Raw genomic sequence first — 26,658 nt, 5'->3', positions numbered from 1 at the left:
AACATCCTTCATTACTGTGAGAATTGGGTGGGGGAAAGAAACTGATTTACATGTTTAAATTACACAAAATTACAATTATTAATTCAAAATATGTTGTTCCGTTTCTCTTACATTTGCCATTATTTTCAGGCAGATGACGACCTGTTCTGTGTTTTGTTGGACATGTATTTTGATTGTCATAACTGGTTGTATTGTTTAGAGCAATTCTGCATAACAAATGGAGTGAAGTTGTGGATCTAATCCTAAAACCTCGACCTGGAGGTAGGAATTGTTACATATATATCCAGTAATACCAAATATCATCTTAATAAAGAAAATTTCTGCATTTGTTTGGTAAAGTTCATAAAATGTTTCAAAGTAACTGCTGGCTTGCTTTAGCAGAGAGAGGTTATCTTGTGAAATGTAGAGAAGAATGGGCTAAAACCAAGGATCCTGAGGCTGCACTGAAAAAGCTTCCAGTGAAAAGGTGTGTAGAAGGACAGTTACTGCGAGGGCTGGCAAAATATGGAATGAAGAACATTGCATCAGCATTTGGCATGGTAAGTTGATTCATACTTGAAAGCAACATGACCACCATTGGTTGTGCTAGTTTCTCTGCTGTAAATTTTATGTAGTCCTAGTCACCCACTTAAATTCAAAGAATTATTTTGCTGTGTTTAAATAGGATTGATATAAATTTAATTTTTATCCAGGTTCTGAAGGAATAGTCATGATCTGTTGTGTTCTTAATGTAATTGTTGAAAGCTTCTCTTCACTTGCAGTGAAAACAACCTAGGAAAATTAAGCCTGTGAACATGAAGAGATTGTATATATTCATTATTAATAACTTTAGGTATCAATTTAAATTGAATCTACTCAAAAACTTGAAGTAAAGCATTTTGTCTTTTGAAATTCTTTGGCTATCTAGGTTTTGAATGCTTGGGATTTGAAAAAGTCATTTAGATTTACCATTTCTTTATTTTCAGATTCCAAGAAACAATCGACTTATGTACATTCACAGTTATCAGAGCTATGTGTGGAATAAAATAGTGAGCAAAAGGATTGAAGAATATGGACTTAAAGCTGTGCCAGGAGATTTGGTACTGAAAGGAGGTAAATTGACTATTCCTTTTTGGTTGGATTTGTACTATAACCTATCAAACTTAACCATGTACCTGTTTCAAATTAACAATTAGAGACTGAATAACAATACTCACTGCATAATTTGTACTGTAAGGTTAGTGATGAAGTACTGAGTGTACAAATAATCTTGATGTGCACAGAATACCATCGAATCAGTTAATTGTTATAAGATAGTGAACACAGCATCACAGAATTTAATGCTTTAGCACAAGCTGAACACATTAATCTGGGACTAGAGTTGCACTTAGGCTAGAGAGGGTAAAGTCAGCTGGTTTCCTACTTAAAGGGCTCAGAATCCTAGAATCCCTGCAGTGCAGAAATAGGCCATTCAGCCCATTGAGTCTGCACTGACTCTCCAAAGAGCATCCCACCAAGACCCACCCTATCCCATAACCCCACATTTATCATGTCTACTCAACCTAGCCTGCACATCCCTTGACACTACGGAGCAATTTAATATGACCAATTCACCTAACCTGCAAATCTTCGGACTGCGGGAGGGAACTGGAGCACAATCCAAAACCCACCTAGACACGGGGAGAATGTGCAAGCTTCACACAGTCACGCAAGGCTGGAATTGAATTTGCATCTCTGGCATTGTGAGGCAGCAGTGCTAACCAATGTGCCACTGTGCTGCCCTATTAATGCATCAATTTAAGCTCATAAGCCAGCTTTGGCAGCTTTTATACTGGATCTCATACAAGATTGACACATACTGCATGAATATGTGAATTCCAAGCACTCAAGTTACCTCCTGTATTGTGTTGCTTCTTTCAATCTGGTAGATTCAGGAATCACATTCATCTAAAAATGTCAAAGCTTTATTCAAACAATGTGAACATGACATATAATATCAGTGAAAATTGTTTGCTACAAATGTTAATTTAAAATTATATTATAGAACATGCTTAGGACTGACGAAAGCTGCCTGTTTTGTTGATTTTCAGTGACAGCAGTTCCAATTGAGGACTCTGATGTGGAGAAACATACTATACATGACATAGTGATGCCCTTGCCTGGATTTGATGTTCTGTATCCAAAACATGAAAGTAAGTTATCAGCAGGTGCTTTATTCAGTTAACATGAATTTGTATAACATGCCAAGTGTTGAAGGAAGGTTGTATTTAGGGCAAACCCAATAATACAATATATTGAAGTACATGGATCTAACAAACCAGAATACACGTTCAGATGTTGATTTATTCTGAGTTTTTGGTCTTGAGTGTTCATCCTCAGTGGGAGGTGCTCTATATGGGAGTCGTCCCTTTCATCACCAGGGATTTGGCATGGAGGGTATTGCAGCAATGCTGTGCAATGGCATATAAAATGATTTATTGACTTCCAGGCTACCTGTACATTCTTTGAGAAGTCCATGTTTCATGTGTACTCTGGTTGTGCCAGATTGCAGCCCCTATTTCAGTATTTGAAAGGACTGTCTCAGAATTTGGGTTGCACTTCAACCCTTAACTCCTGATCTTTGGCCAACTCGTGCAGAGGAATTCAGACAAGTTGGAGGAACTCCTTAAGGGCTGTTCTTAGGCCTGAAAAATGTGACCATTTATATGTATAGACAACAGACATGGAGGGGGCACTTTTCCCTGATTGCCTGCTTCTTTTCTATTGTTATGTCAATGCCCAGGTGTCCCTAGGGAGTGAGCTTGAGTTGTCTACTAGTGTGCTTTGAGACTTTCTGCAACTGGTAAATCATTTGCACCCTCTCCAAAACCTCTATATCCTGCTCATAGGCAACCAAAACTGTGTACAATATTCTAAAAATGGCCTAGCTAAAGTTCTGTACAGCTGTAACATGACTTGTCAATGTTTATACTCTGTGCCCCAACCAATGAAGGCAAGCATGCCATATTCGTTTTTGACCACCTTATCCACTTGTATTTACTATTTTCAGGGAACTGTGGACCTGTATGCCTAGATTCCTCTGTAAACTAAGGGTTCTGCCATCTACTGTATACTTCCCTTCTGAATCAGATCTTCCAAAAATGTATCACTTTGCATTTGACCAGATTAAACTCTATCTGCCATTTCTCTAATCAAGTCTCCAGCGTATCTACAGAGGAACCTTGATTATCCGAATATCAGTTATCTGAAGGAGATCTTGAGGACCCGATAGAAACATTACATTAAAGGCATCTTTCCAACACATCACATATTTTGTATCCAAATGACTGACCTCCTGCCCTCTCTCTCCCCACACTTTCCCTGGAGTTCTGCACAGGCGTGTATCCTAAACATCACCCCCCCCTTCCCAGATAATCTCTCCAACATTGTCTTACAGAGGGCAAAGATGAAAGCTGTGCGCGCGGTGGGGGATGTGTGCGGGGGCTCACATGCAGTAAACTGCTGTCTCGTCTCCTGAATGGGGAGCAGACTTAAAAAAAACTCCGAGCCCCAGAGGAAAGCCAATGAATCGATTATCCGATTGAAATAGTGCCTACCCATCTCGTTCGGTTAATCGAGCTTCCACTGTATATGCTGTTGGATCCTCCTCAATAACTGCAGCTTCCCAAACCTTGTGTCATCTGCATTCAGTTTAGCTTTGGATGACTGTGTGGAGTTTGCATGTTCTACCTGTGCCTATGTGGGTTTCCGCCGGTGCTTCAGTTTCCTCCTATAGTCCAAAGGTATGCAGGTTAGCTTGATCGGCCACTGCTACTCTCTGTCTATGACCAATCCAGTTGTATATCCATTTTACCAACTCACTGTGGATCCCATGTAACTTCACCTTTGTAAAACCTGCCATGAGGGACCTTGTCATTTTCCTTGCAAAAGTTTATTTAGACAACATCTTCTGCCCTGCCCTCATCAATCATCCTTGTCACTTTCTCAAAAAACTCAACCCAGTTTGTAAGACATGCCTTTCACTGCACAAAGCTATGCTGCCTATCCATATTTTTCCAAATGTGAGTAAATCCTACCATTAAGAATCTTCTCCTATAATTTCTCAGATTATCCCTGTTGCTCTTCTGAAAAGAAGGAGCAACATTGGTTAGTCTCAGTCCTCTGGGATATCTCCTGTGACTAAAGAGGATTCAGGGATTTTGTACAAGGCCACAGCAATTTCTCAATTGCCTCCCTCAGCATTCTGGGACAGATCCCATCAGGTCCTGGAGACTTATCTACCTTAATGCTTTTCAAAACACTCCACACCACCCCCTTTTCTCATATTGACATACCTCAGAATATCAACATACCCCTCCCAAGACTCATCATAAACCATGTCCTTCCTTGTGATTTAAAGTGTTCATTAAGGAGCTCAACCTCTTTCTCCAGCTTAATCCATAAATTCCCTCCTTTGTTCTTGAATGGAACTAACCCTCCCAAGCTACTCTCTTGCTCCTTATATGTATAACACCTTGGGACTTTCCTTAATCCTGTTTGCCAAAGGCATTTCATGTCCCCTTTTTGCCCTCCTAATTCCTTGTTTGAGTTTTTTTCTGCTATCTTTGTATTCTTTGAGGGCTCTGTCTGTCTTCAGTTTCCTAAACCTTTTGTAAACCTCCTTTTTCTCGTCATCCAGAATTCCTGAATCTTTATTTTTCATTTTCACACGAACATGCTGGTCCTGAACTCTAATCAATTTACCTTTAAAAGATTCCCACATGCCACATGTGGATTTACCCACAAACAGCTAAATTTGTTATGTCAACTTCAAAAGAGTTTAGGAACCAGTTACCATCTGATTGGGGATTCAATCTGTAGATAAGAAAGGCAGTCTGCACTTGTGCTGTACTGAGTACTGTGTATTAGGGGCGGCACGGTGGCACAGTGGTTAGCACTGCTGCCTCACAGCGCCAGAGACCTGGGTTCAATTCCCGCCTCAGGCGACTGACTGTGTGGAGTTTGCACATTCTCCCCGTGTCTGCGTGGGTTTCCTCCGGGTGCTCCGGTTTCCTCCCACAGTCCAAAGATGTGCAGGTCAGGTGAATTGGCCATACTAAATTGCCCGTAGTGTTAGGTACGGGGTAAATGTAGGGGTATGACTTGGTTGCGCTTCGGCGGGTCGGTGTGGACTTGTTGGGCCGAAGGGCCTGTTTCCACACTGTAATCTAATCTAATGTAATCTAATCTAAAACCTACATTTAAGACAGACTGACTCCTACTTCTTGCTCAGCAGATGGATATTTACCAGATTAACATGTTTGGCAGTATGCACTACTGGACAATGCTGGCGAAGTTCTAAAAGTCAAAGAAAAACAAACTGAGTAGATTTCATTTTTTTTTTGTTAAATTCACTTGAGATCTTGTGTCAATATTGTGTCAATATTCTTCCAGCAAGAGTTTGATTATTGTGTTTTTCTAGAATTTTGATGGAACATTATTCAATGTTTTGTTTTAGAAATAGAAAAATTAATCAGTTAATCTTACAAAGTTGCTCTCAATACTGTTTATTGTCTGTCTGCATGCCATAGATTTAAAGTTAACTTTTAAAAATTCTCCAAAGAAATATTTACTACATCCTTGTTTTACTTTCACATTTGGGATTGTGTTCTTTTACAATGATTTCTGGCTTCTGAACATTTTTTGAATTTGCATTGTTCTATACAATAATTACTGATATTTACATAATATGGAACATTTATATAATACATAAATGGCTATTTATAATAATTGTTTGTGTCTGTGTTTGTTTATTTTAAGTTGGCAAGGCTTACGAAGAAATGATGGCTGCAGATGGCTTAGATATAAATAATATGAAACACAAGATTAGAGATTATTCCTTATCAGGAGCATACAGGAAGATCATTATTCGCCCTCAGAATGTCACTTGGTGAGTATTTATTTAAAAAGTACACAAATGCTGATTAGAGCTAGTATTTATTCAAGTATTAATGCTGATTCGTGTTAGTATTTATTCATTATGTTTAAGATGAATGATGTTGATATTCCCTTCTACATTAAACATAATCATCACATATGCATTTGACTTTGTACGTTTTGTGTGCCACTAAGTTTTTTGTGGCTTTGCCCTTGGTAAAACATAAATGGGTGATAAGAGTAAATAATTACAGGAAATAATTCTGACACAGTTAATAAATGTCTGCTATGTAAAAGACTGTGTATAAGTACTACTGCACATCTCTTATGGCTATATACATGGTGTCCCTGTAGCCTATGTAGCTAACCTTTTTAATTTAATGAGCTAGAAAAGGAAATGTATTTTCATGAAGAACTGCTGCTATTGACTTTGCTTAGATTGGATCACTTATATTCAAGAGTATCACTGGTTTCATATCCGAGCTATTAGTACAATCTGTGAGGGAAAATATCTATTATGTCCTAACCTGTCTTACCGTTTCACAAGATCTGGGGCCTTGAAGCAATTTTAAAGCAATGCCTTTCTAGTTACATTGGAACTGCACCTGGATGTTCCTCATAATTTGTGTCATTGGAAAGACTGATACAATTTGAACCTCTCCCTGAAACAGGAATGTTGGTGTTTTCATGTAAATAAACTTAATACCATTGTGACAGTGTAGGCATTGATATTACACTGCACAAGGAGCTCTTTTCTTTTATGATTGCTCCTATCTTCAGTTTTGCAAGTTAAGTTTTTAGGTGATTATTACTAATTTCTTTTATAGATCACAGAATTATTTCCTAAAACTTATGTCTAATGTATTGCTGATGAGTCCTAATGCTTTCAGTTACACCTAACTGGCTATGTTCTTCCCGGAATATCATTTTATTTTTGCCCAGTATCCCTCAACTTTATAATGAGGCGCATCTTTCTTGAATAGGATTTTGCGAAAAGATTTACCAAAGTATACAGATAGTACTGGATTCTCAGCACTTCTTCAGAAGGAAGCTGGACATATTCCTGAAAGCGATTTATTTTCTGTATAAAGGCAATGTGCAAGATTAGTAGAACATATGCAATACCACAATATATAGGTTTGTTTGATTGCCATACAAAATTAAAGCACGGCGCAGCACAATAGATCAGTGGTTAGCACGACTGCCTCTCAGTGCCAGGGACCTGTGTTCACTTGCAGCCTTGGGTGACTGTCTGTGTCGAGTTTGCACATTCTCCCTCTGTCTGCATGGGTTTCCTCTCACAGTCCATAGGTACGCAGATTAGGTGGATTGGCTGTGCTGAATTGGCCAGTGTGCAGGAATGTGCAGGCTAGGTGGGTTAGCAATGGGAAAAGCAGGGTTACACGGATAGGGTAAAGGGGTGGATCTGGGTGGGACAGTTGGTGTGACTCGATAGGCTGAACATCCGCTTCCAAAATGTAGAGATTCTATGAGAAGTTTATCAGAATTTTCCCTCAATTTAAATTTGTAAAAAGAAGTTTGCATTTATATATAATGCTTTTCACAGCCAAAAGATGTCTCAAATCAATTAAGTCCTATTTCAGTGAAGTCAATATTGAAATGTAGGAAGCTTGCATATAACTGGCTTCCATAAACGATAGGATAAAAATAGAAAATATGTTTGTGATGTTTACAGAGGAATAAATATTGCCAAGAACTGAGTGCTTGTTGTCATTGAGTAATAGTCTTTTTTTTAAATACAAATCTAATTTATAGATGGCATTAAACTGAAATCTACAGCTTAATTTCTATAGTTGACACCCTAAGAAAGGTTTTAACAAGGTGTCAAGTAACAAGCAGCTTAATTAAGAAGCAGCTGTAACTGGATCCTCACTAAATAAAACTAACAAATCTTTCATCTTGGAAGTCATATATAACTTGCCAACCTAATGCATGTTTAGTACTCGAGTGCAAATTACAATAGTGTGCTGAAATTAGAACAAACAAATGAATTTATTGTCATGTATTTTACAGTGAAAAAGCAGAAAATAGTGAAAAGCTTCCACAGTTGCCTTGATCAGACATCCTTTTGAATAAATTAAGAGTAATGTTTTCAAAAAGGTACAGTTTAAAGAGAGTCCTTAACCATTTCACCGTTGCCAGTGTGGGAAATATATTGAAACATAGAAGTTAAGAGCAGGAGTGGGCTATTCCACCCTTTGGGCCTGCTGTACCATTCAATGTGATCATGACTGATCAACTAACCCAGTACCTGATTTCTGCTTCACACATACCATTTGATCTTTTTTTAGCCCTAAGAACTATATCTAATTCTTATAATATGCATAACATCTAAATCTATATGTAACATCTATATAATATCTAAATCTAAGTATCAGCGTTTCGGCCTCAACTGCTTTCTGTGGCACAGAATTTTACAGGCTCACCACTGTCCAGGTGAAGACATTTCTCCTATTGGTCCTAAATGGTCTACTCCGTATCCATAGCCTGTGACTCCTTGGTCGACAGGAACATTCTTCCTGCATTTACCCTTGCCTGTGAGAATTTGGTAGATTTCTATGATAGTCCTTCACCCCCTTATTCTTCTAAACTTTACTGGATGTAGTACTACATGATCCAAAGGTCAATTCTGCCATCCCAGGAATCAGTCTGGTAAACCTTTGTGGCACTGTCTGCATTGCTAAAAAATCCTTCCTCAGATAAAGAAACCAAAACTCCACACAGTACTCTAACTGCATTCTCACCAGGATCCTGTGCAATTGCAGCAAGATATCCCTGCTCCTACTTGAATACTCCTGTTATGAAGGGCAACATACCACTTGCCATCTTCACCACCTGCTTTACTGCAAGCATACTTTCAGTGACTGATGTATAAGGACACGCAGGTTTCATTGCGCCATCCTCTTTCTCAATTTGTCACCATTTAGATAAGAATGTGCCTTCCTGTTTTAGACCAAAGTGGATAACCTCACATTTAACTTGTCCAAATCACACTGAAGTATCTCTGCTCACCACTTCCTCATAGTTCACCCTCCCCAGCTTTGTGTCAGCTGCAAACTTGGAGATATTAAATTTAGTTCCTTCATGTAAATCATCGATATATATATTACGAATAACTGAGGTCTAAGCACTGATCCCTGCAGTAACTCACAAGTAACTGCCTGCTATTTGGTAAAAGACTGTTTATTTCTATTTGCGACATGTCTGCCAGCCAGTTCTTTATCCATGTCTGTACGCTGTTCCCAGTTCCATTAATACAGCAGGCACTTGGATAAGTTCAAGGCCATCAGGCAGAGTTAACATTATTTTGTGAAGGGGACATCATGTTCGACCAATTTATTGGAGTTAATTGAGAAGGTAACTAGTGCTGTGGATAAAGAGGAACTGGTGGATATACTGTACTTGGATTTCTGGAAAGCACTTGATAAGGTACTACATCAAAGGTTATTGCAGAAAATGAAAGTTCCTGGCATAGGGGTGCATATGAACATGGTTATAAGGTTGGCTGGCTAACAAGGAGCAGAAAGTAGACATAAATGGATTTTTTCAGGTTGGCACAGTTTCACAAGTAGTTTGCCACAGGGATCAGTGCTGGGAGCTCAACTGTTTGCAAGTTAAATAAATTACTTAGGTGAGGGGACAGAAGTTTTGTTTGCCAAATTTGCTGACAACACAAAGACAGTAAGGAAAATAAGCTAAGAGATCAAGAAGCTACAAAAAAAAAGTTTGTGTTTTGACAAACATCTCTCAAATGGACAAAAATGTGGGAAAATATGAAATTGTCAATTTTGGTAGGAAGAATAAAAAAGGAACATTTTATTAAATGGTGAGAGATTAGAGCTTTGAGATGCAGAGGGATCTGGGTGCCTGTGCATAAATTGCAAAAGATTAGTATGCAGGAACAGCAAGTAATTACGAAAGCTAAGAAAATTAATGAATTTATTGTAAGCGGAATTGAATGCAAATGTAGGGAAGTTATATACAGTGCACTAGTCAAAAAACATCTGGAGTCAGTGCACAGTATTGGTCACCTTTAAGGAAAGATATAAATGTGTTGGAGGAGGAGCTTTACCAGTGTAATACCTGGAATGATAGACTTGTTTTACAGGGAAGGTTAACAGGTTGGGTGTGTATCCTGGAGTTTGGAGTTTAAGAAGTGACTGATTGATTGAAACACAAGATCCTGGGGGGCTTGACAGGATAGATGTGGAGACCATGTTTCATCTTGTGGGAGAATCCAGGGTCACTCATTTAAAAGAGATTAAGCAAAACTTTTTCTCTGAGTCATGAATATTTGGAACTCTGTTCCTGAAAAGGTATTGGAAGCAGAGTCCTTGAATATTTTTAAAGCAAAAGTAGATGGATTCTTGAGGTTACAATTAAGAGAAGCCATTAACTTATTGAATGGCAATAGTGGCTGAATGGCTTACTCCTGCTCCTGATTTGTATGTTTATATGATAGTAGGAATGACACCTTTGCTTTTCTTTAAAATAGTGTCATGGCATATTTTGCATCCACCTTAGCCGACAGACAGCACCTCCACATTTTAATGCTCTGTCTGAAAGATGTACCTCTCTCAGTGCACTACCCTGTGAATACTGCACTGGGAATGTCAACTTTGAACCTTGAACATTAATGCTCAAGTCCTGGAGTGGAACTTGAATCCCCACCTTCTGACTCAGGTGAACATGCTACCGACTGGGCCATGGCTGACACACAAGTTGATTTCTGTTCTTACCTCTTAAAAGGTACATGGTTAGGAATTAGGAAAATTACACCCAAGGTTGCCTTATATCTCATTGTAGTCAAGCTGATGTACCATTTTCTTTCTCCAGGTTTCTTTTCACTGTTCAAAGAACTCAAGCTGCAAATGATTAATGCTAGTAATTTTGTTTTCCTTCAGGTTACTGACATTTATTTTTTGTTTCAAATCTCAAATTCACAGGGAAACTCTAGTGTATGATGATAACAAAATTCCATTGGTTCACACTGATCTGGAAAAGCTGGAAGGAACACCTTTGCCTGAATTTTCTAAAGGTAGGGAAACTGTGGCACAAACTTGGGAATTAACTTTAAATGAACAATTTAAATGAATTCCTATGAAAGTCCTATGAGTTTTTTTTCTGCTAGGTTTTCTTCATCCCTGAAGAATTTCAAGTTTGCTAGATCACTGTTATGAATATTGTGAATTTTTCAATTTTAACTATTCTTCATGTTTAATCCTAGAGAGCAGCATTGTTGAGCAATCCAATCAGGATCATGTCACAGGACTGAAAAGATCCTCAAAACCAGAAATGATATTCTCTGTGACTGATCATAATAAACTAACATTCCGTTCTTTGTTTACTAGTCTGTAAAATTTGACACTGTTGACCTAATCATTGTCCTCCAAAACGTGTTTTTGTTCTCTAGCTTTATGGAACTGCCCATGCCTGACTCCATTCCATTTTACAACTTTATTCCAGTTGTATCTAAACAATCATCTGTAATGGTTTCTTTTCCAACGCATATCAAGTCCTCCAAGGGTTTATCCTCGGCCCTCTTCTGTCTCTAATGTACATGCTGCCTCTGTTACATTGGTTCCACACATTCACTTATGATATAGCCAGTTCTATATTGCCGAAACAAAAACAGAAGTTGCTGGAAAAATCAGCAGGTCTAACCGCATCTATGGAGAGAAAGCAGAATTAACATTTTGGGTCCAATGATCCTTCTTCAGAACGGTTCTGAAGAAGGATCACTGGACCTAAAATGTTAAATCAGCTTTCACACTTTTCATGGGTAAAAATTATCATCTTTGGTCATTGAAAAGTTATTTTGTATCCATCTCCACAGTAGAGCACTTAAAAAGTTTCCAAAGGTATTTGAAAGTCTAGAAGTGATAGGGTATGAAGAACTTAAATCATCACCTATATCAGGGAAACCATATTCAAACTATCAGAACTGAAGGTTGACAAGCCTCCAGGACCTGATTGTCTCCATCTTAGGGTCTTGAAAGAAGTGGCTGCAAAAATAGAAAAGGGATTTGCTTGTCGGATTGGAAAATTTGAACTTGCACACTTTTCACTCAAAAAAAAACACAATAGGAAACTATAGGGCATGTGGCCTAAATCTGTTTTAGAGACATTGCCAGAATCTATTATTCAGGAAGTTATAGTAGGATACTTAAAAAATCATGATAGCAAAGTCATTTCACTGAGTTATTTAAGGAAGTAACAAGCAAAGTGGATATGGGAGAACCAGTAAAAGTTGTGTACTTGGATTTCCAAAAAGATTTGATAAAGTGCTACATCAAAGGTGGCTGTACAATAAGGGCTCATAGTGTTTGGGGTGGCATATTATCAGGGTAAAAGATTGGTTTTCTAAAATAGGAAGCAGTAAGTAGAGATATTCAAGTCATTCGAATCAATAGGGTGCCACAGGTGTTCATGCTGGGGCTTCAACTACTTACAATTTATAGTAACCACTTTTAGGGTCTGACTGTATACAAGCTAAATTTGCTGATGACCTCAAAATAGGTAGGAAAATAAGTTTTGAGAGAAAGGAAAGATTCTACAAAGAGATATGTTTAGGTTTGATTATTGGACATAAAATTGGCTGGAGGAGTTCATGTGAATTTGACTGCTTCTGCAGAAAGAACACCATGAAAGTATACTACCTTGTACTTAAGTAAAAAGAGACTGCAGGACTCAAAGGGAGGGATAAGAATGGATCTGAGTGTCACGGTACATGAATCAAAAAAAAAAGTGCAGTTACAGTAGGGAAGGCAAGTGAAATGTTGCTTTTCATTGAAAGGGAAATGGAATACACAGTAGGGAAAATTTACTGCAGCGTTTCAGGGCTTTGGAGTAGTGTACAGTTTTGGTCTATTTATTTGAAAATGGACATAATTATGTGAGAAGCAGTTTAAAGAACTTTGCTCACTCATTCCTGGGATGAAGGACTTTTTAACCCTGTGAAGAAAGGATGAATAGGTTTGGCCTGTACTCACTAGAGTTGTATTTGCTGCCCTCCATTCACTCCAGTTTCAAAATGCCTCAGTTTTTTGTTAGTCTGTAATGTTCTCAAATTCTACAGCCCTCCACGATCTCTTGGCTCCTCCTATTCTGGCCTCTCATGCATCCAGATTTTCATTGCTCCACCATTGATGGTTGAGCTCCAACGCTTTGGAATTCTCAGTCTACACCTTACTCTCAATCTAGTTCTCTCTCTCCTTTTTAAGATGTTCCTAAAAGTTGTCTCTTTAACCAAGATTTCGGTCACCTATCCTGGTATCTCCTTTTATTGCTTCGTGCATGTGAAGTGCCTTGAGGTGCTCTATTACCTTAATGGTGCTGTGCAGTCAATATGTTCAAAGTATTGGAACTTTGTATTTCTGACAATCCAATGTTTGGAAAATGATTTACCTTTTCGGTACCTAATGTCAGTGAATGACAGGTGAAAAGTCAGCTATGTGGTATAAAATTAATATCTGGATTTGATATTCTACAACTATATTTAAATTTTTACTGCATTATAGCAGTGCCTATTCATTTACATGTTTCTCCCAATTTGCTCATGAAAACATCTTGGTCATTCTGCTGATGTGACCCCTAATCTCAGCTCATCTACCACAGTTTACTTGTGAAGCTTTCGGGTATGAAGAAAAAGATTAATTTAATCTGGGATGTGTTAGGGATCAGCTTGTACTGCTGTGCTTTTCCCAGCTCCACTCTGACTCTCCAGCATCTGCAGTTCTCACTATCTCCTATGTGTTAGGGAAAGCAGTCTAAAGATGTATACCAATACGTTGTAAATATACTGCTAACATTGACTTCCTCTTGTAAAATACAATAAATCAGTGTTCGTGCATGTTTTTAATAACGATTAGTCCAACTGATAAATGGCTCATTATTTACTTAAAATTAATTTTGTACTTATTTCTTGTTACAGATGGTAAATATAAAGCCCTGAAGATGGATTTCTCACTTCCTCCCTCCAGTTATGCTACTATGGCTATTCGAGAGGTGCTCAAAATGGACACAAGCATCAAAAATCAAACTCAGCTAAACACAGTCTGGTTGCGATAACCTGATAATTGTTATGAGAATCTGTACGAAAATGTAATGTGCTGTATTTCAATGAGTATTGTTTTGTAACAGTTGCTAAAATGCTACTTTTATTTTTATTCACATAAGCAAACTAATTATTTTAAGATTGTTTTAAGATTGGAGAATTGATTATTCAGATATTTGTAAAACTTGATAACAAAGACTACAATGACAACTTTGATCATTAAACATATCTTTGATATTATACACATGCCTTGCTTGCTTTTTTTTTGCAATTTATTTTGTAGTGGTGATACTTTTTGTAGCAGCATAAAGAACTTCAAGTCATCTGAAGACTGGAATTTAGCTACAAAAAAAACTGAAGAATAAACAAATTTGGGATATTTTGGTAGCTTACTAACTTGTCTTATCAAATGTTTTCTACAGCTGGTCACCTCATGAGAGTTGTGTTAGAGTGACCCTTGTGTTTTTAACATCCTTGCAAGGCAATTAATAATCATCTGCCATTATTGCAGATCTTACCTTATAAACAATATGTTTTCCCCAGATGGGACTATATTCCTAAAGGGAAGCTATTTTAAATTTCTACAATTAGCATCAAGGTTTTCAAAAGTGTTCAATACTCATATCTCTATACTATCTATCATATATCATGTCCTTTCTCTAGCTAATTTCACATCTTCTAAACTTCATTTTTCTAAACGTCTGGAGAGTGGAGTTACACAAATCTTTAAAGGTTGCAGGAAAATTGAGAAGGCTGTTTAAAGGACAGGTATGATTTCTTTGCTTTTTGCTATGATGCCAGTAGAGACCAATAACTTAAGATACAAACTTCTCAGTGATCAACTCAGAGGTTGCATGACAAGATTCCATGTCTTATGTGTTTTACTATAACAGACACAGAAAATACAACAAGGTAAACATTGGGTTAGCAACTAATACACTAAGTTACAGAGAAACTATTCCCTATTAATTTCTTATTACAATCAAAATGAACAAACTAATCTTTTCATTCATCTTGTAGTTTTCCCTATATCAGTCTTATGCTTGGTAAATGCAAGAAATGAAATAATTGAAATATTATGATCTCCTCTGACCATGACACAGAATTGTATAATTTTTTAGTATTGCTTCATTCTTGAACCAGATGCTTATTTTATCATTGCATTTGAGTGAGTTCTAAAGTTTGAATTGCTGCTGGAATATGTATCAAAATATATGTATTTAATTTCTATGAGGATAGGTTGTTCCTACAGTCAATTTTGTTTCTTTTCCAGATGTTGATGAAAGGGTGGGTAAAAATACTCCATCACTATGAATCCATGAATTTTTAGCAATGTCAGTAGGTCCGTCTGTCTGAAGAAGGGCTCATGCCCAAAACGTCGATTCTCCTGCTTCTTGGATGCTGCCTGACCTGCTGCGCTTTTCCAGCAACACATTTTCAGGTCCGTCTGTCTTCCATGGATTCATCCAGCCTTTTCAACAAATCCCTGAAGCAATCTCTGTCCAGAAATGTATCTAATTGATGGACTTATGTTGCCCTCTAGAGTTTCTTTCCCAAATAACATCCCAATTTTTAAACTATCATATATTTGAATTTCTTGGTTCAGACAAACTGTCAAAATAGCAAAGTTTGATTCCATCATCTTAAAAAATGCTCATTAGGCCTCCCCAATATTATTCTTACTTTTTTCCCAAAAATGTAGGTTTTGAGAATTTTCTTTCCACCATTTTGCTTACAGGACTCTCCTCCTCTTCCAACATAAGCCAAAGGTGTGTGGTAAAGATTTATAAACTGAGACTTAACCTGTTATGAATGCACCTTCTTTGGCCACCAAGTCTAGGAGTGTAACTTAAAACCAGAGCTTCTAGCTTGGAGGACAGGACATATCCACAGTGCCTCTTTAATACATTACAAAATGCACAAAATAGTGTTTATGACCCAAATATCTTCAGCTGCTTCAGTAATGACCTTCCTTTCATCATAAGGTCAGAAGTGGGGATAATTTCAGATCATTGTACAATGATCAGTACCATGTGCAACTGCTTGTATTAAAGCAGTCTGTCCTTATGTAGCAAGCTATGGACAATATTCAGGCTTGGATGCTGATACAAAGCAGGTAACATTAATGCCACACAATAGCTGAGCAATGACTATCTCCAAAAAATGAGAATAACAATCTCTGAATCCCTTACTATGAACATCCTGAGTGTCACCATCCACAAGAAACTACACTGGACCAGCCATATCCTGTGGCTACATGAGCAAGTCAGCATCTGGGTATTCTAAAGCAAATAATTGAACTGCTGATTTCTAAAGCCTGTCTCATACAAGTCAGAAAAGTGATGGAATAATCTCCAATTGTCTGGATGAGTACACCTGAAACAACAAAAAATTCAACAACACTCAAAACTCAGCATCATCCAGCTCAAAGCAGCCCATTTGATCAGCAATCCATCAGGAACGTAAGTATTTATGACAATGCCAATGTACCACAGCAGCAGTGTGCACGACATACAAGATGAACTGCAGCAACTCACCAAGAGTATTTTGACAGCACCTTCCAGATCAGTGAACGTTACATTGAAAGAGTGGCAGTATATGTATGAGAACATCGCTACCTGCAAGTTCCTATCAAGTCAGTACACCAGTTAGAACAATCATCAATACTTCTTCACTTGTGGGAAAAAAATTCATCATCACTTTCTGGGCAATTAGAAAGAAAAGCAAATATTTGTTGCCCTAAGCACTAGAAGTACTTAGGTCAGGCAAGATATATGGAGAAAGAAACAATTAACATTTTAAGATGAGTGTGACTCTTGATCGAAGAAAGATGATAATTACTTAGCATTCCTGCCTCCATCTTTTTTAAATATATTTTTATTGAAAAAAATAGATTTTTTTAATATTACAAGTACAAAACAATTCAAAACAGTACAAAAAAACCCAAATAAAAAGAAAAAATCCTCAACCCACCCTCATGTACAAATATATTAACATATATAGAAAAATATAGAATAAAAACCCCAAACTGGTCATTTAACTAAATAAATAAATAACCAACAACAAACTAATAAATAGTAATAACTCAGCCCAGCCAAACAAAATGCTCATATGTTCACATTTCTTCCTCCCTGGATACTGGACTCGTAAATCACAATCGCTACGGCTATATAAAAGCCCTTGTTAGTGTGGCAGATAAAGGAGAGAGATAGGGTCCTTCTCCACCCTTACACACAAAATTTTCCATTGTGCTTGCCACAGCACTCCAATATGTTTGAAACCTATCACAAGACCAAAGACAAGGGATAAGAGTGCCTGTGCAGATCTTGCACTTGGAACATGCTGAAGATACCTCTGATTTAAATTTTGACAAATGGTCTGGAGTGAAGTGGACTCTGGAGAATCTTCAACTGTAAAGCATGGGTCCTATTGCAAATTGATATCCTCCTTGCATTCTCCCAAATATCCTCCCATGCCTCTGAGGAGACTTCAACACCCAGCTCTCTTTCCCACATCCTGCAGAGTCAATCAAACTCATCTGAGGGGGCACCCCCCAATTGATGATATACTGCCTCCAGTTGTTGATTTTTTCTTAGTCCCTAATTGGTCCCACCTCCTTTTACTACCCTTTCACTATATATGTATTCATAATAGATTTTAAGTTTCCATTTTGTTAGGTGCCGGACTCTTAACATTCTTCCTTTACCTTTTTCACTTTGGTTTCTACTTCACATCTGAACTTTTTATGTTCTTTTTTAATCTTTCAGTCACAAAATATAGAGGTATCAGACAAAACTAGTATTTATTGCCCATCTCTAGTTGTCCTTTAGAACATTGTGGTGAGCTGACTTCTAAACCTGCAGTCTGTGCAGTAACGATACTGCATTGTGCTATTAATTATAGAGATATAGGATTTTGAGCCATTGAAAATGAAGCAAAGGTAGTATATTTCAAGTTAGGATGATGTCTGATTTGAATGTAGGAATGTTCCCATGCACTTGATATTCTTATTTATTAGAGATCACGAGTTTAGGATTTGCTATCAAAGAAGCTTTGATGATTTGTGTAGATATTGTGTGCAACCATGGTCAGTGGTTGGGAGTTAATGTTTAGGTGGTGAATGGGGTGTCATTAACCAGGCTGCTTGGTTGTGAATTGTGTTTAGCTTACATGTTGTTGGACTGTACTCATCCTGTTAAATGTGTTCTATAACACTCCTGGACTTTTGCCATGTTGATGAGTAGACAGGCTTTAGGGTGTCAGATGGTAAGTTACCACAGAATTTCCAGTCTTGAACCTCCAGTCAACAGCAAAGTACTTATGTAGTTGATGCAGTTAAATTTCTTTTAGGTGGACTCTCCATGGAGTTATGGTGGGGCTTACAGTAAATGGTGATTTTTTTTCGTTTTCAATGTTGTGGGGAGATCGTCATTGTCTAGCACCTGTGTGACATGAATATTACTTGAATTCATCAACTCAAGTATGAATATTGGCCAGGATCTGCAAGCAGGCCAATATTTTATCTGAGGAATTGTGAATAACTGTGTACATTCCACTTTATCTTATGATAGAGGTGGTTAATTGATGAAGCAGCTAAAATGGTTGACCCAGGACATGTCCTGAGGAACTCCTGCAATGATATTGGGAGAGATAGGATTGACCTACAACAACCACAACCATATGTCTTTTGTAGGTATGAAAACACAGTGAAGAGTTGTCCCCTTGATGCCCATTAACATCAATTTTATAAGCACTCTTTGATGCCACACTTTATCAAATGTTACTCCAAGGTGAATGCTAGTCAGGACCACCAGAATTCAGCTGTGAGTGTGGATGAAGGCTATGTGTGGAGAAAGTGGGCCTGATGAAACCTAAACAGAGTATTGTAAGCACGTAATTGCAAGTGCTATTGGATGGCATTGCTGACTCAGTTTGTGAATTTTCTGATTATGTGAAAGTACATTGATGCGGTGGTTATTAGATTGGATTTGTCCTCCTTTCCAGAGACAGGACACCTGGCCAATTCTCACATTTTTTCAAATAGATGCATACATTTTAGTTGTGACAGTATACGAGTGTTACGTACTAGCTAGATAATTATCAGGACATTTTGTTTTTGCTATATACAGTGTACTCAGCTGCTTCTTCTATCCTGCGTAGTAAACTTGAATTTACTGGAGACTGGCTGCGATGATTATGGAGCCTCAAGAGAAAACTAATGTGATACAGCTATTTGAAACTTCTGGCTGAGATAGTTGCAAATGCTTCAAGACTGACTTTCACTGAGCTGTCATGTCATTATGGATGGGAATGCTCGTCGAGCCTTCTCTTCCCATTAATTGTTTACCTGTCCACAAGCTTTCATGATTGGACAGAACAGGATTACAGAACCTTGGGTTAATTAGTCCTAGAAACATTTAACTGTGTTTGAATAATACATGATTATAATCCTGTATTATAGACTGTTCCTGGGCATATACTTTTACATACCTCATTGAACTGGAGTTGATTATTTGGATTGATGGTGCTTATAGATCAAGAGAATATCGAGAGCATTCTATTGCAGAATGTGGTGAAAAATAATTTTGCAGTTGCTGGTCACAGCTAATGCTGTTCTGATTCTATCTTCCTTGCACAGTGCCAGAACCACACAACACAATGGTGTCTCGTAAGTATGAAGATGGATCTTGCCTCTACAGAGGCTATGCAATGTCCATTCTCACCAACATTCTCAAGGATGGATGCATCTGCAATAGTAAATTCATGAAGATAACGTAAAGAAGGGGTAACCCCCTGGTGCTGGTTCTGTCATTATCTACTGCAAGCCTAGTCTGAAAGCTTGTTCCTTCAGAATTCTACCATCTCAGTCAGTGGTGGTGGCTAATAGGCCGCTAATGGTGGTGGACATTGAAGTTCCCCCTTCAGGGTGACCAACACAAAGGGAAGAAATATAAGGTATGCTTCACTGGAGGAGTTGACAAGACTGGAGGAGTAGGGGCCATGTGAGTGGAAGGAGGAGGAAGCTCCAAAGGAAAACTTTGCGCAGTTTTAACAAGGTCAAGGAAACTACTATGAATAGCTCAGTTAACAGACTTACCATCACAATATGTTTGATATTCTTTAATTACAGTCTCCCTTCTTGATAATCTAGTGTTATCCTCGAAGGTCCACGTACTCCTGAATCATCACATTGCTTCCCAACATCATTTCCTCTCCCCAATACTAAAGCCCCTTTCTGCAAATTCCTCCCTCCATCTTTATTTGATTGATGATCCCCTTTCTGGCCTTCAAATCAACTCTCCATCCTGCCTAGAACTCACCTTTGGGCTTGTCCGGTATTCATTCAAGCCTGCCTGCTCCATCAAGGTGCCTAATCCCTACTTCCACCTCAGGCCCTCCCTTGATCCTCCTCACCCCTGCGCCTGCTGGACTACTCCTATCCCAACCGATACCTGGAAAGAGTGCTACCACCACCAACCGTGAACACTAAAGCACACCCGAAATTGGGCCTGAGAGTGCTGCAGCTGCTGGCCTAAACTCCTACCCCACACCAAATCACCTTCTAGATCCTCCCAAACTCAGCGATCCATTTGCCAAAACGATGTGACTCTGGGAAGAGTGAAAGAATACACACTTGCCTACTTCCTTGTAACTGGATGCGAGCACACTTTGCTGACCTTGGGCCGCCCACGTTCATTCACCAAAATATCCCAGCAGCAGCGAGACATGACTTGACGGGTCACCTCAGTCAGTGACCAGAGAAATCTGGGATTAAATAGCATCTTAAATTAACTTTTAAGTTCTACATTCAGGACGGGAAGCGAAACTCTAAACATCATTCCAAAATACTTGGAAACGAAAACCGAAATAGCTGGAAAAACCCAACCAGTCTGGCAGCATCTGTGCAGAAAAAGCCCGAGTTAACATTTCGGGTCGAGTGACCCGCAACGCTGACTCTGGCTTTTTTCTCTTTCCAGATGCTGCCAGAGTCGCTGAATTTCTTTTTGTTTCACATCTCCTGCATCCGCAGTTGTTTGTGTTTATTGTCCGAAGGACCTGGTCTACTCTGGCGTAGCACGAAATAGTGAAAGGCCAACGGCCTGAAACATTAGCTATGTTCCCTCCTCCACTAGCGGCCGGTCTGAGTATTCCACGAGCAGTTAACGCTCGGAACTGTCCTCCTTCATCCGCGCGGACGAGGCCTGGACGGCCATCTCCATGGTGACCGTGCGATTGCCCGGATGTGGTGACGTGACATGCCGCTGTCATGGCGGCGGCGGTTGAGGAGAGCTCTGAGCTAGCTCAGTATGTGATCGAATTCATTGAAAAAGAGTTCGCGGACGACCCGACATCATTAAAGAAGCTCCCCAGACTAATAGAGGAGCTAGCCCTGTGTAAAAGAAACCTGGAGGAGCAGGTACTGCGCCCGGGCCTTGGGGAGTTCAGTTGGCTTAATCCATTCCTCGGTCTTTCCCCCCCAAAACGTGCATCAAAATAAAAGCCAAGTACACTGTGAATTAATAAATTTTAAACACTGGCTTGATTCTCAGATATAAGACATTAGCTTAATATTGAAATCTGAAATGACATGTATTTTCTCAATCTTAGTATCTGATAATTGAAATCATTTTTTTAAAGAGAGAAATTGCACACTTGTAATACCTGGCTAATGTCACTTGGTCAAAGGGGAATAACTGGTTGTCAAAACAATGTGCAATTGAATGGATCTTGCGGTATTTACGGACGCGAATGTCTGGTATATCTGAAATGTCGCTCGTTCCACATTATAACTGTTTCAACTGTACAACACATTAACTTTAATCGCATTTAATCGAATATACTTTGACTTCCACTTTTCATCCTAAGGCACTTGTAAAATGGTACTTTTTTGTTAATCTGTACAACAAATAACTTTACAAATTTGGAATTCCAAAACAGATATTAAGCTGTCACTCTGTTGAAACATTTTTGCCTTGTCATTGCGGTTGTTGGTTGATGCAAAATTCCTTTTAATTCATTGGAAGATAGTATTTCAAACAAATTAAGTGAAGTTACTTCAAAGTTCTGTTTTGGAATTCCAAATTTGTAAAGTTATTTGTTGTACAGATTAACAACAAAGTTCTTTAAGTAGGTTGGGACTGGAATTAAATATAGAATGTGCTGGAAAACATTGACAACTCTTAGCAGCATCTGTGGAGAGACACATAGAATCAACACTTGTATTTTAATATGGCTTTTTAGAACATTTCTTTAGCTGGGACTGGGGTTTATGTCAGATTGACTAGTGTTATTCAATGCACTGAATTTTTACTGTTCATTTTAAAGATTATATCATGCATCACTGTTAAGTTACAGCCGTAGATATATGTACAGTATCAGTGTTGCTCAATATTTGTCATCATTCCTTAATTGAGCAGGAAGAATCAAACCAAGTTGCTGTATGATAGAAGCCATTTATTGGTCAGACTGTGATTATGTTTCTTCTAATATAGTTGTATTGTCAGGTTTAGAGTGACATACAAATTAAAGGACCACTTGATCAGTGAAAGAAATAGTCAGCCATTTGTTATATTTTCTGTTCCTTTTTCCTCAAATTGCTTCTAAGCGATTGTTGCATTTCGATCTGTGCACCCTATAAAAGTCTTTAGAAAAACAGTAGTCAGATTGCGAAAGGAAATTTCTAAAGCAATTCTACTGACATTGTGAAATGATAACTGAAGAATTTGGTTTGTTTTAGCTGGCCATCAGTCATTTTCACAAAACAATTGAACCTGATCAATAAACAGCACTATGTGGCTTTCATTTGAGGGTTGAAATGTGTAGTTTTCTGTGTAGGTGGGTGGTTCAGTAATATACAATATACTTTGATGGATTTTTTGAAGTAAGCAGGAGAGATTACAGAAGGTGTGGTCATGAGCTAAAAGTTTATTCAATATCTCAATACTATGTTTAGAAATGGCAGATGATTGATTGTAAGCAGTTAGAGGGCAGAAGTCAATATACAGAGACGTGTCCATCCTTCTCCATGTCAGAATGTCCTATTTGTGTCACCTCTAATAAAGGAGTTTGATCTTGATTGTTGTTTAAATAAATTGGAGTACACCATCAGAAACAGAGAACTTTACTTACCAGACTGTCACTACCATATATGCAGCAGATTTCAGAACCCTTTTTGAAACTGTTCGTCTGATCCTGAGTATATCAGTCTTCATTGCTGATGTTTTAAAGAGTCCTGCATCTCTTTATTTAATTTTGCGTATATTTTGTATCCATTTAGCAAGTATGGTAACCTGATCACTACAGATTTGATAAATATCAAAATCCTGTTTGAAAGTGCTGAGCTAGATTGGAGACTGCCTCCTTTGATACTAAGTGAATCAAATGACTCTTACAACAACATGTCATTTTCATTTGTCATTTTTTTCTTGCTGAGAAGCCACAGATCAGACTTATTTAATGTGATTTTTTTAAACTTGATATGGCAGGGTTTGAAATTAGTGAATTGCTATTTAAATAAGTTCCTAATACCTTTTAGAGGCAAATAAAACTCAGTTGTAATTTGATACATTCTATATTTTAATTGGTGACAGCATAATTGTTAGTGGAATATTTGTTGTGTGGTTTCAATTTTTGTACAATGCAGTGGTTGAAAATCAAACATTTTACATTTAAATCCATAAGCATAAGAAATCGAAACAGTAGTGTGCCATTTGTCTTTTTTGAGCCTGCCCTGCCATACAATGAGAATGTGGCTTGTCAATAATTTGTACTTCAATTTCGTTTTCCCATCCTATTCCCCAGTCCTTTGATTCTCTCAATATCGAACAATCGATCTCTGACGTGAATATGATGAACTATCGAGCATCCATGGCTCAAACATTCACACCAAAGGACTTCAGGTTACTTTTGGAGAGTGGGGAAAATTCATTTAATTGCGATGTCCCTTTAAAATTATTTTACACGGCCACACACATGTTAACTTAAAGTGGCCAACTTACGCACACAGAGCATTTGAGGGGTAACATTGTCACAATGCTTTGAATGAAAACATTCTCTACATCTCAATCATAAATGGATAAATGAATATTCCCTTATTGTCAGATAGTGAACCTTAAACCTTCAAGCTCCTTAACAAATGATGTCCTCACATCATCTTGTCAAGCCCATTAAGGAATTTCTGTTACAATTTGATCACTTCCCATTCTTCAAAGCTCTAGGTAATATGGGCCCACTCTATTCAATCTGTCCTCATCATACATTCAGTCTGTATAGTCAAAGCACAGCAGGTCAGGCAGCATCCGAGGAGCAAGAGAGTCACATTTCGTGCATAAGCTCTTCAGTCGGCCGCCTGACCTGCTGTGTTTTTCCAGCGACACACTCTGATCTCCAGCATCTGCAGTCCTCACTTTCATTCAGTCTGTAGAACTATTGTCGCACTTTAAGCAAGTATATCCTTTATTGGACATAAAGGTCAAAACTGCATTCAAGATGCAGTCTCACCGAGACCCAATGTAAATGTATTGGCTTGTTTATTCTTATACACCAAATCCTTTTTTATACAGTTTAACATCCTGTTTGCTTTTTAATTGCTTGCTGTATATCGGATTATCGATATGATGCCAGTCCAGTTGGTGCTGTTGCAGCACAGTGGTAGCATTCCTACCTCTAGGCCAGAGGTGTGAATTTGAGTTCCACTTGCTCCAGAGGTGTGTCATAACATATCTCAGCAAGTTGACTAAAAAACTCTTCCAGTCCCTTTGGTTGTCAACATTTCCCATTTTTTCATAAAACTCTGTTTTTTTTAATATAATCAAAGTTTCCATATATACTGTACAGTTGTAATGAAAGCACACTTCTACCTTTTGAATCTCACTTCAGTATCTTTAACTGAGAGATATTTGATACAATTTGGCAGTAATATTCTGAAATTTGCCATTCAGGTAAACAAGAACATCCTGGAGTGACTGCTCTTACCTTTTTGAACCCTTGTGGGGAACCAGGAGTCACGTGTGCACCACTCTCACCGCCCTTCTGGGGTTCCTTTCACTAGATGGAATGGAATCCATGTTGTGCAGCTGTTTGTTACCTGAAGTTTGTTTCTTAAATAGTGTAGAGCTCTTGGGTGCTAGTCCTCCCTAGACAGAATTTGTTTTGTGTTGTTGTAAACCAAGAGCGAAAAACAGATAAGAGTCTGAAATATCAAATTTTGAAGATTTGAAAGAGAATGATCAATTAATATATCCTAAAAAAAAGGACAGGTATAACAGGTATTTAAGGTGTTATCTCTTTTATGGTCTCTGGTTTTGTCTCAAACTGTAAAAAATATCTCTGTTGGAACTTGTCCATGAGTGTTATGAGTCTGAGAAATTTCCACCTCTGATTTTAATGTGAAATTAAAATAATTGGTGATCACACACATTTGAAGTAACTACAATGTTACAAATTTTGTTTGTTATTGCATTGTTACCTCTAAACCTTTGTTTAAAATTACTATAGGTTCTTACTGTCTCATCAGAAGTACCAAAAAAAATTGAAAATGCATACAAGAAGGCTGAAAACTCCAAAACATTACTCAATATCTTGCTTGAGAAAAACTCAACCTTAGCTAAATCAATTAGCAATCATCTACTAACAGCCCATCCTTTAATGGAAGAACTGAAAGTATTGATTGGTCAGATTGAGGAAATTGAACGACACCTTTGGTACTTGAAATGGATTTCACAAATAGAAGAGTTAAGGTAAATATACCAGTTTTGGCAATTATGGTTGATTTATAGTAACAGGGTGAGAATGTTATGTCCACCTTAAAAGGAGATTTCAAGAATTATACTTGTGCAGACTTTTGGTCACCTGATTCTGCCAGTAGACTGTGAAGTTGTCTATCCTTTCAGGTTGACAAAAACTGGCTATGTCAGTATCATTTCTAGGTACTAAGAAATCAGTAACTACAAAACTTAATCCAGTTTCACATGCCAGTGACATTTTCCAGAAGATTATCTAAAACTTTGTCCTTGCTTGATCAGTTTGTAAAGTTATATTTTCATTCTCTAGTTGCAGCTCATAGAAGTTGACCTGCATGAGTCTGTTTCATTATTAGTACTTGTGAGTAATTAACTCAGTAAAATTAAACTTTAAATTTATAAAATCTTAGTGTACTCAAATCTCACAATTAAAAATTATCTAATAACCAGGTTGCAGTAGCTGCAAAATTGTATATTATTCAGTTGAAAGTGAAGAAAAATCTCTAGGCCTAATATTATTTCTCATTTTTACTTGTGTATTATTTAGCATAATGTAAAGTAGGTGGAAGCATTTAGAAGATAAACTATAATATGAGTTTTTAATTATTATTTAACTGTTATCCCCATTGTTTTGCAACCCCTCAATGTGGCAGAATTGACAAGACTCTAAGAAATTAGTGGAGCTTGGCTGGTGCTGATCATATTACAAGTTCAAATTGAGCAAACAAATTCATTTGGCTGCAGTCTGAATTTCAAAATAAAGTTGTCTTTTAAAGCATATGATATCAGGTATGATCAAGAATCCAAGATGACGCAATTGTCAGAAAATGTTTTGTTAGCATGGGTATTTATTTGGTTTGATATTCTTTCAGAGTAATTAAAGTATACATGTCCAAAACCTAGGCTGGGTTATGTGGTAAGGATGGGCTCCCATGTCAAAGGATA

General features: G+C 37.9%; 2 protein-coding genes across 6 annotated transcripts in view; both read left to right on the top strand.

Moving 5' to 3' along the window:
- pus7 (pseudouridine synthase 7) overlaps window positions 1-14,214 on the top strand; it is a 60,077-nt gene extending 45,863 nt beyond the window's left edge. Inside the window, exons 10-16 of one of the 4 annotated variants that reach the window (XM_087999499.1) lie at window positions 200-261; window positions 382-539; window positions 966-1,092; window positions 2,070-2,171; window positions 5,779-5,908; window positions 10,863-10,954; window positions 13,850-14,214. In XM_087999499.1, the coding sequence (XP_087855625.1) occupies window positions 200-261; window positions 382-539; window positions 966-1,092; window positions 2,070-2,171; window positions 5,779-5,908; window positions 10,863-10,954; window positions 13,850-13,986 (808 nt within the window). In that variant the 3' untranslated portion in view covers window positions 13,987-14,214. Of the gene's footprint in view, window positions 1-199; window positions 262-378; window positions 540-965; window positions 1,093-2,069; window positions 2,172-5,251; window positions 5,343-5,778; window positions 5,910-10,862; window positions 10,955-13,849 lie in introns of those variants that run through there. The other 3 variants (XM_087999500.1, XR_015761099.1, XR_015761098.1) reach the window with 3 other exon arrangements.
- Window positions 14,215-21,224: 7,010 nt separating this feature from the next.
- The window catches only part of rint1 (RAD50 interactor 1), a 46,729-nt gene continuing 41,295 nt past the window's right edge, over window positions 21,225-26,658 (top strand). For both annotated transcript variants that reach the window (XM_087999493.1, XM_043713875.2), the window contains exons 1-2: window positions 21,225-21,389; window positions 25,469-25,710. In XM_087999493.1, the coding sequence (XP_087855619.1) occupies window positions 21,240-21,389; window positions 25,469-25,710 (392 nt within the window). In that variant the 5' untranslated portion in view covers window positions 21,225-21,239. The remainder of the gene's footprint in view (window positions 21,390-25,468; window positions 25,711-26,658) is intronic.

The sequence above is a fragment of the Chiloscyllium plagiosum genome, unplaced genomic scaffold (assembly GCF_037043375.1).
Source record: "Chiloscyllium plagiosum isolate Xiang-an unplaced genomic scaffold, Cpla_swu_hap1 HiC_scaffold_23, whole genome shotgun sequence".
NCBI lineage: Eukaryota > Metazoa > Chordata > Chondrichthyes > Orectolobiformes > Hemiscylliidae > Chiloscyllium > Chiloscyllium plagiosum.
This window is presented reverse-complemented; position numbering and strand designations above follow the sequence as displayed.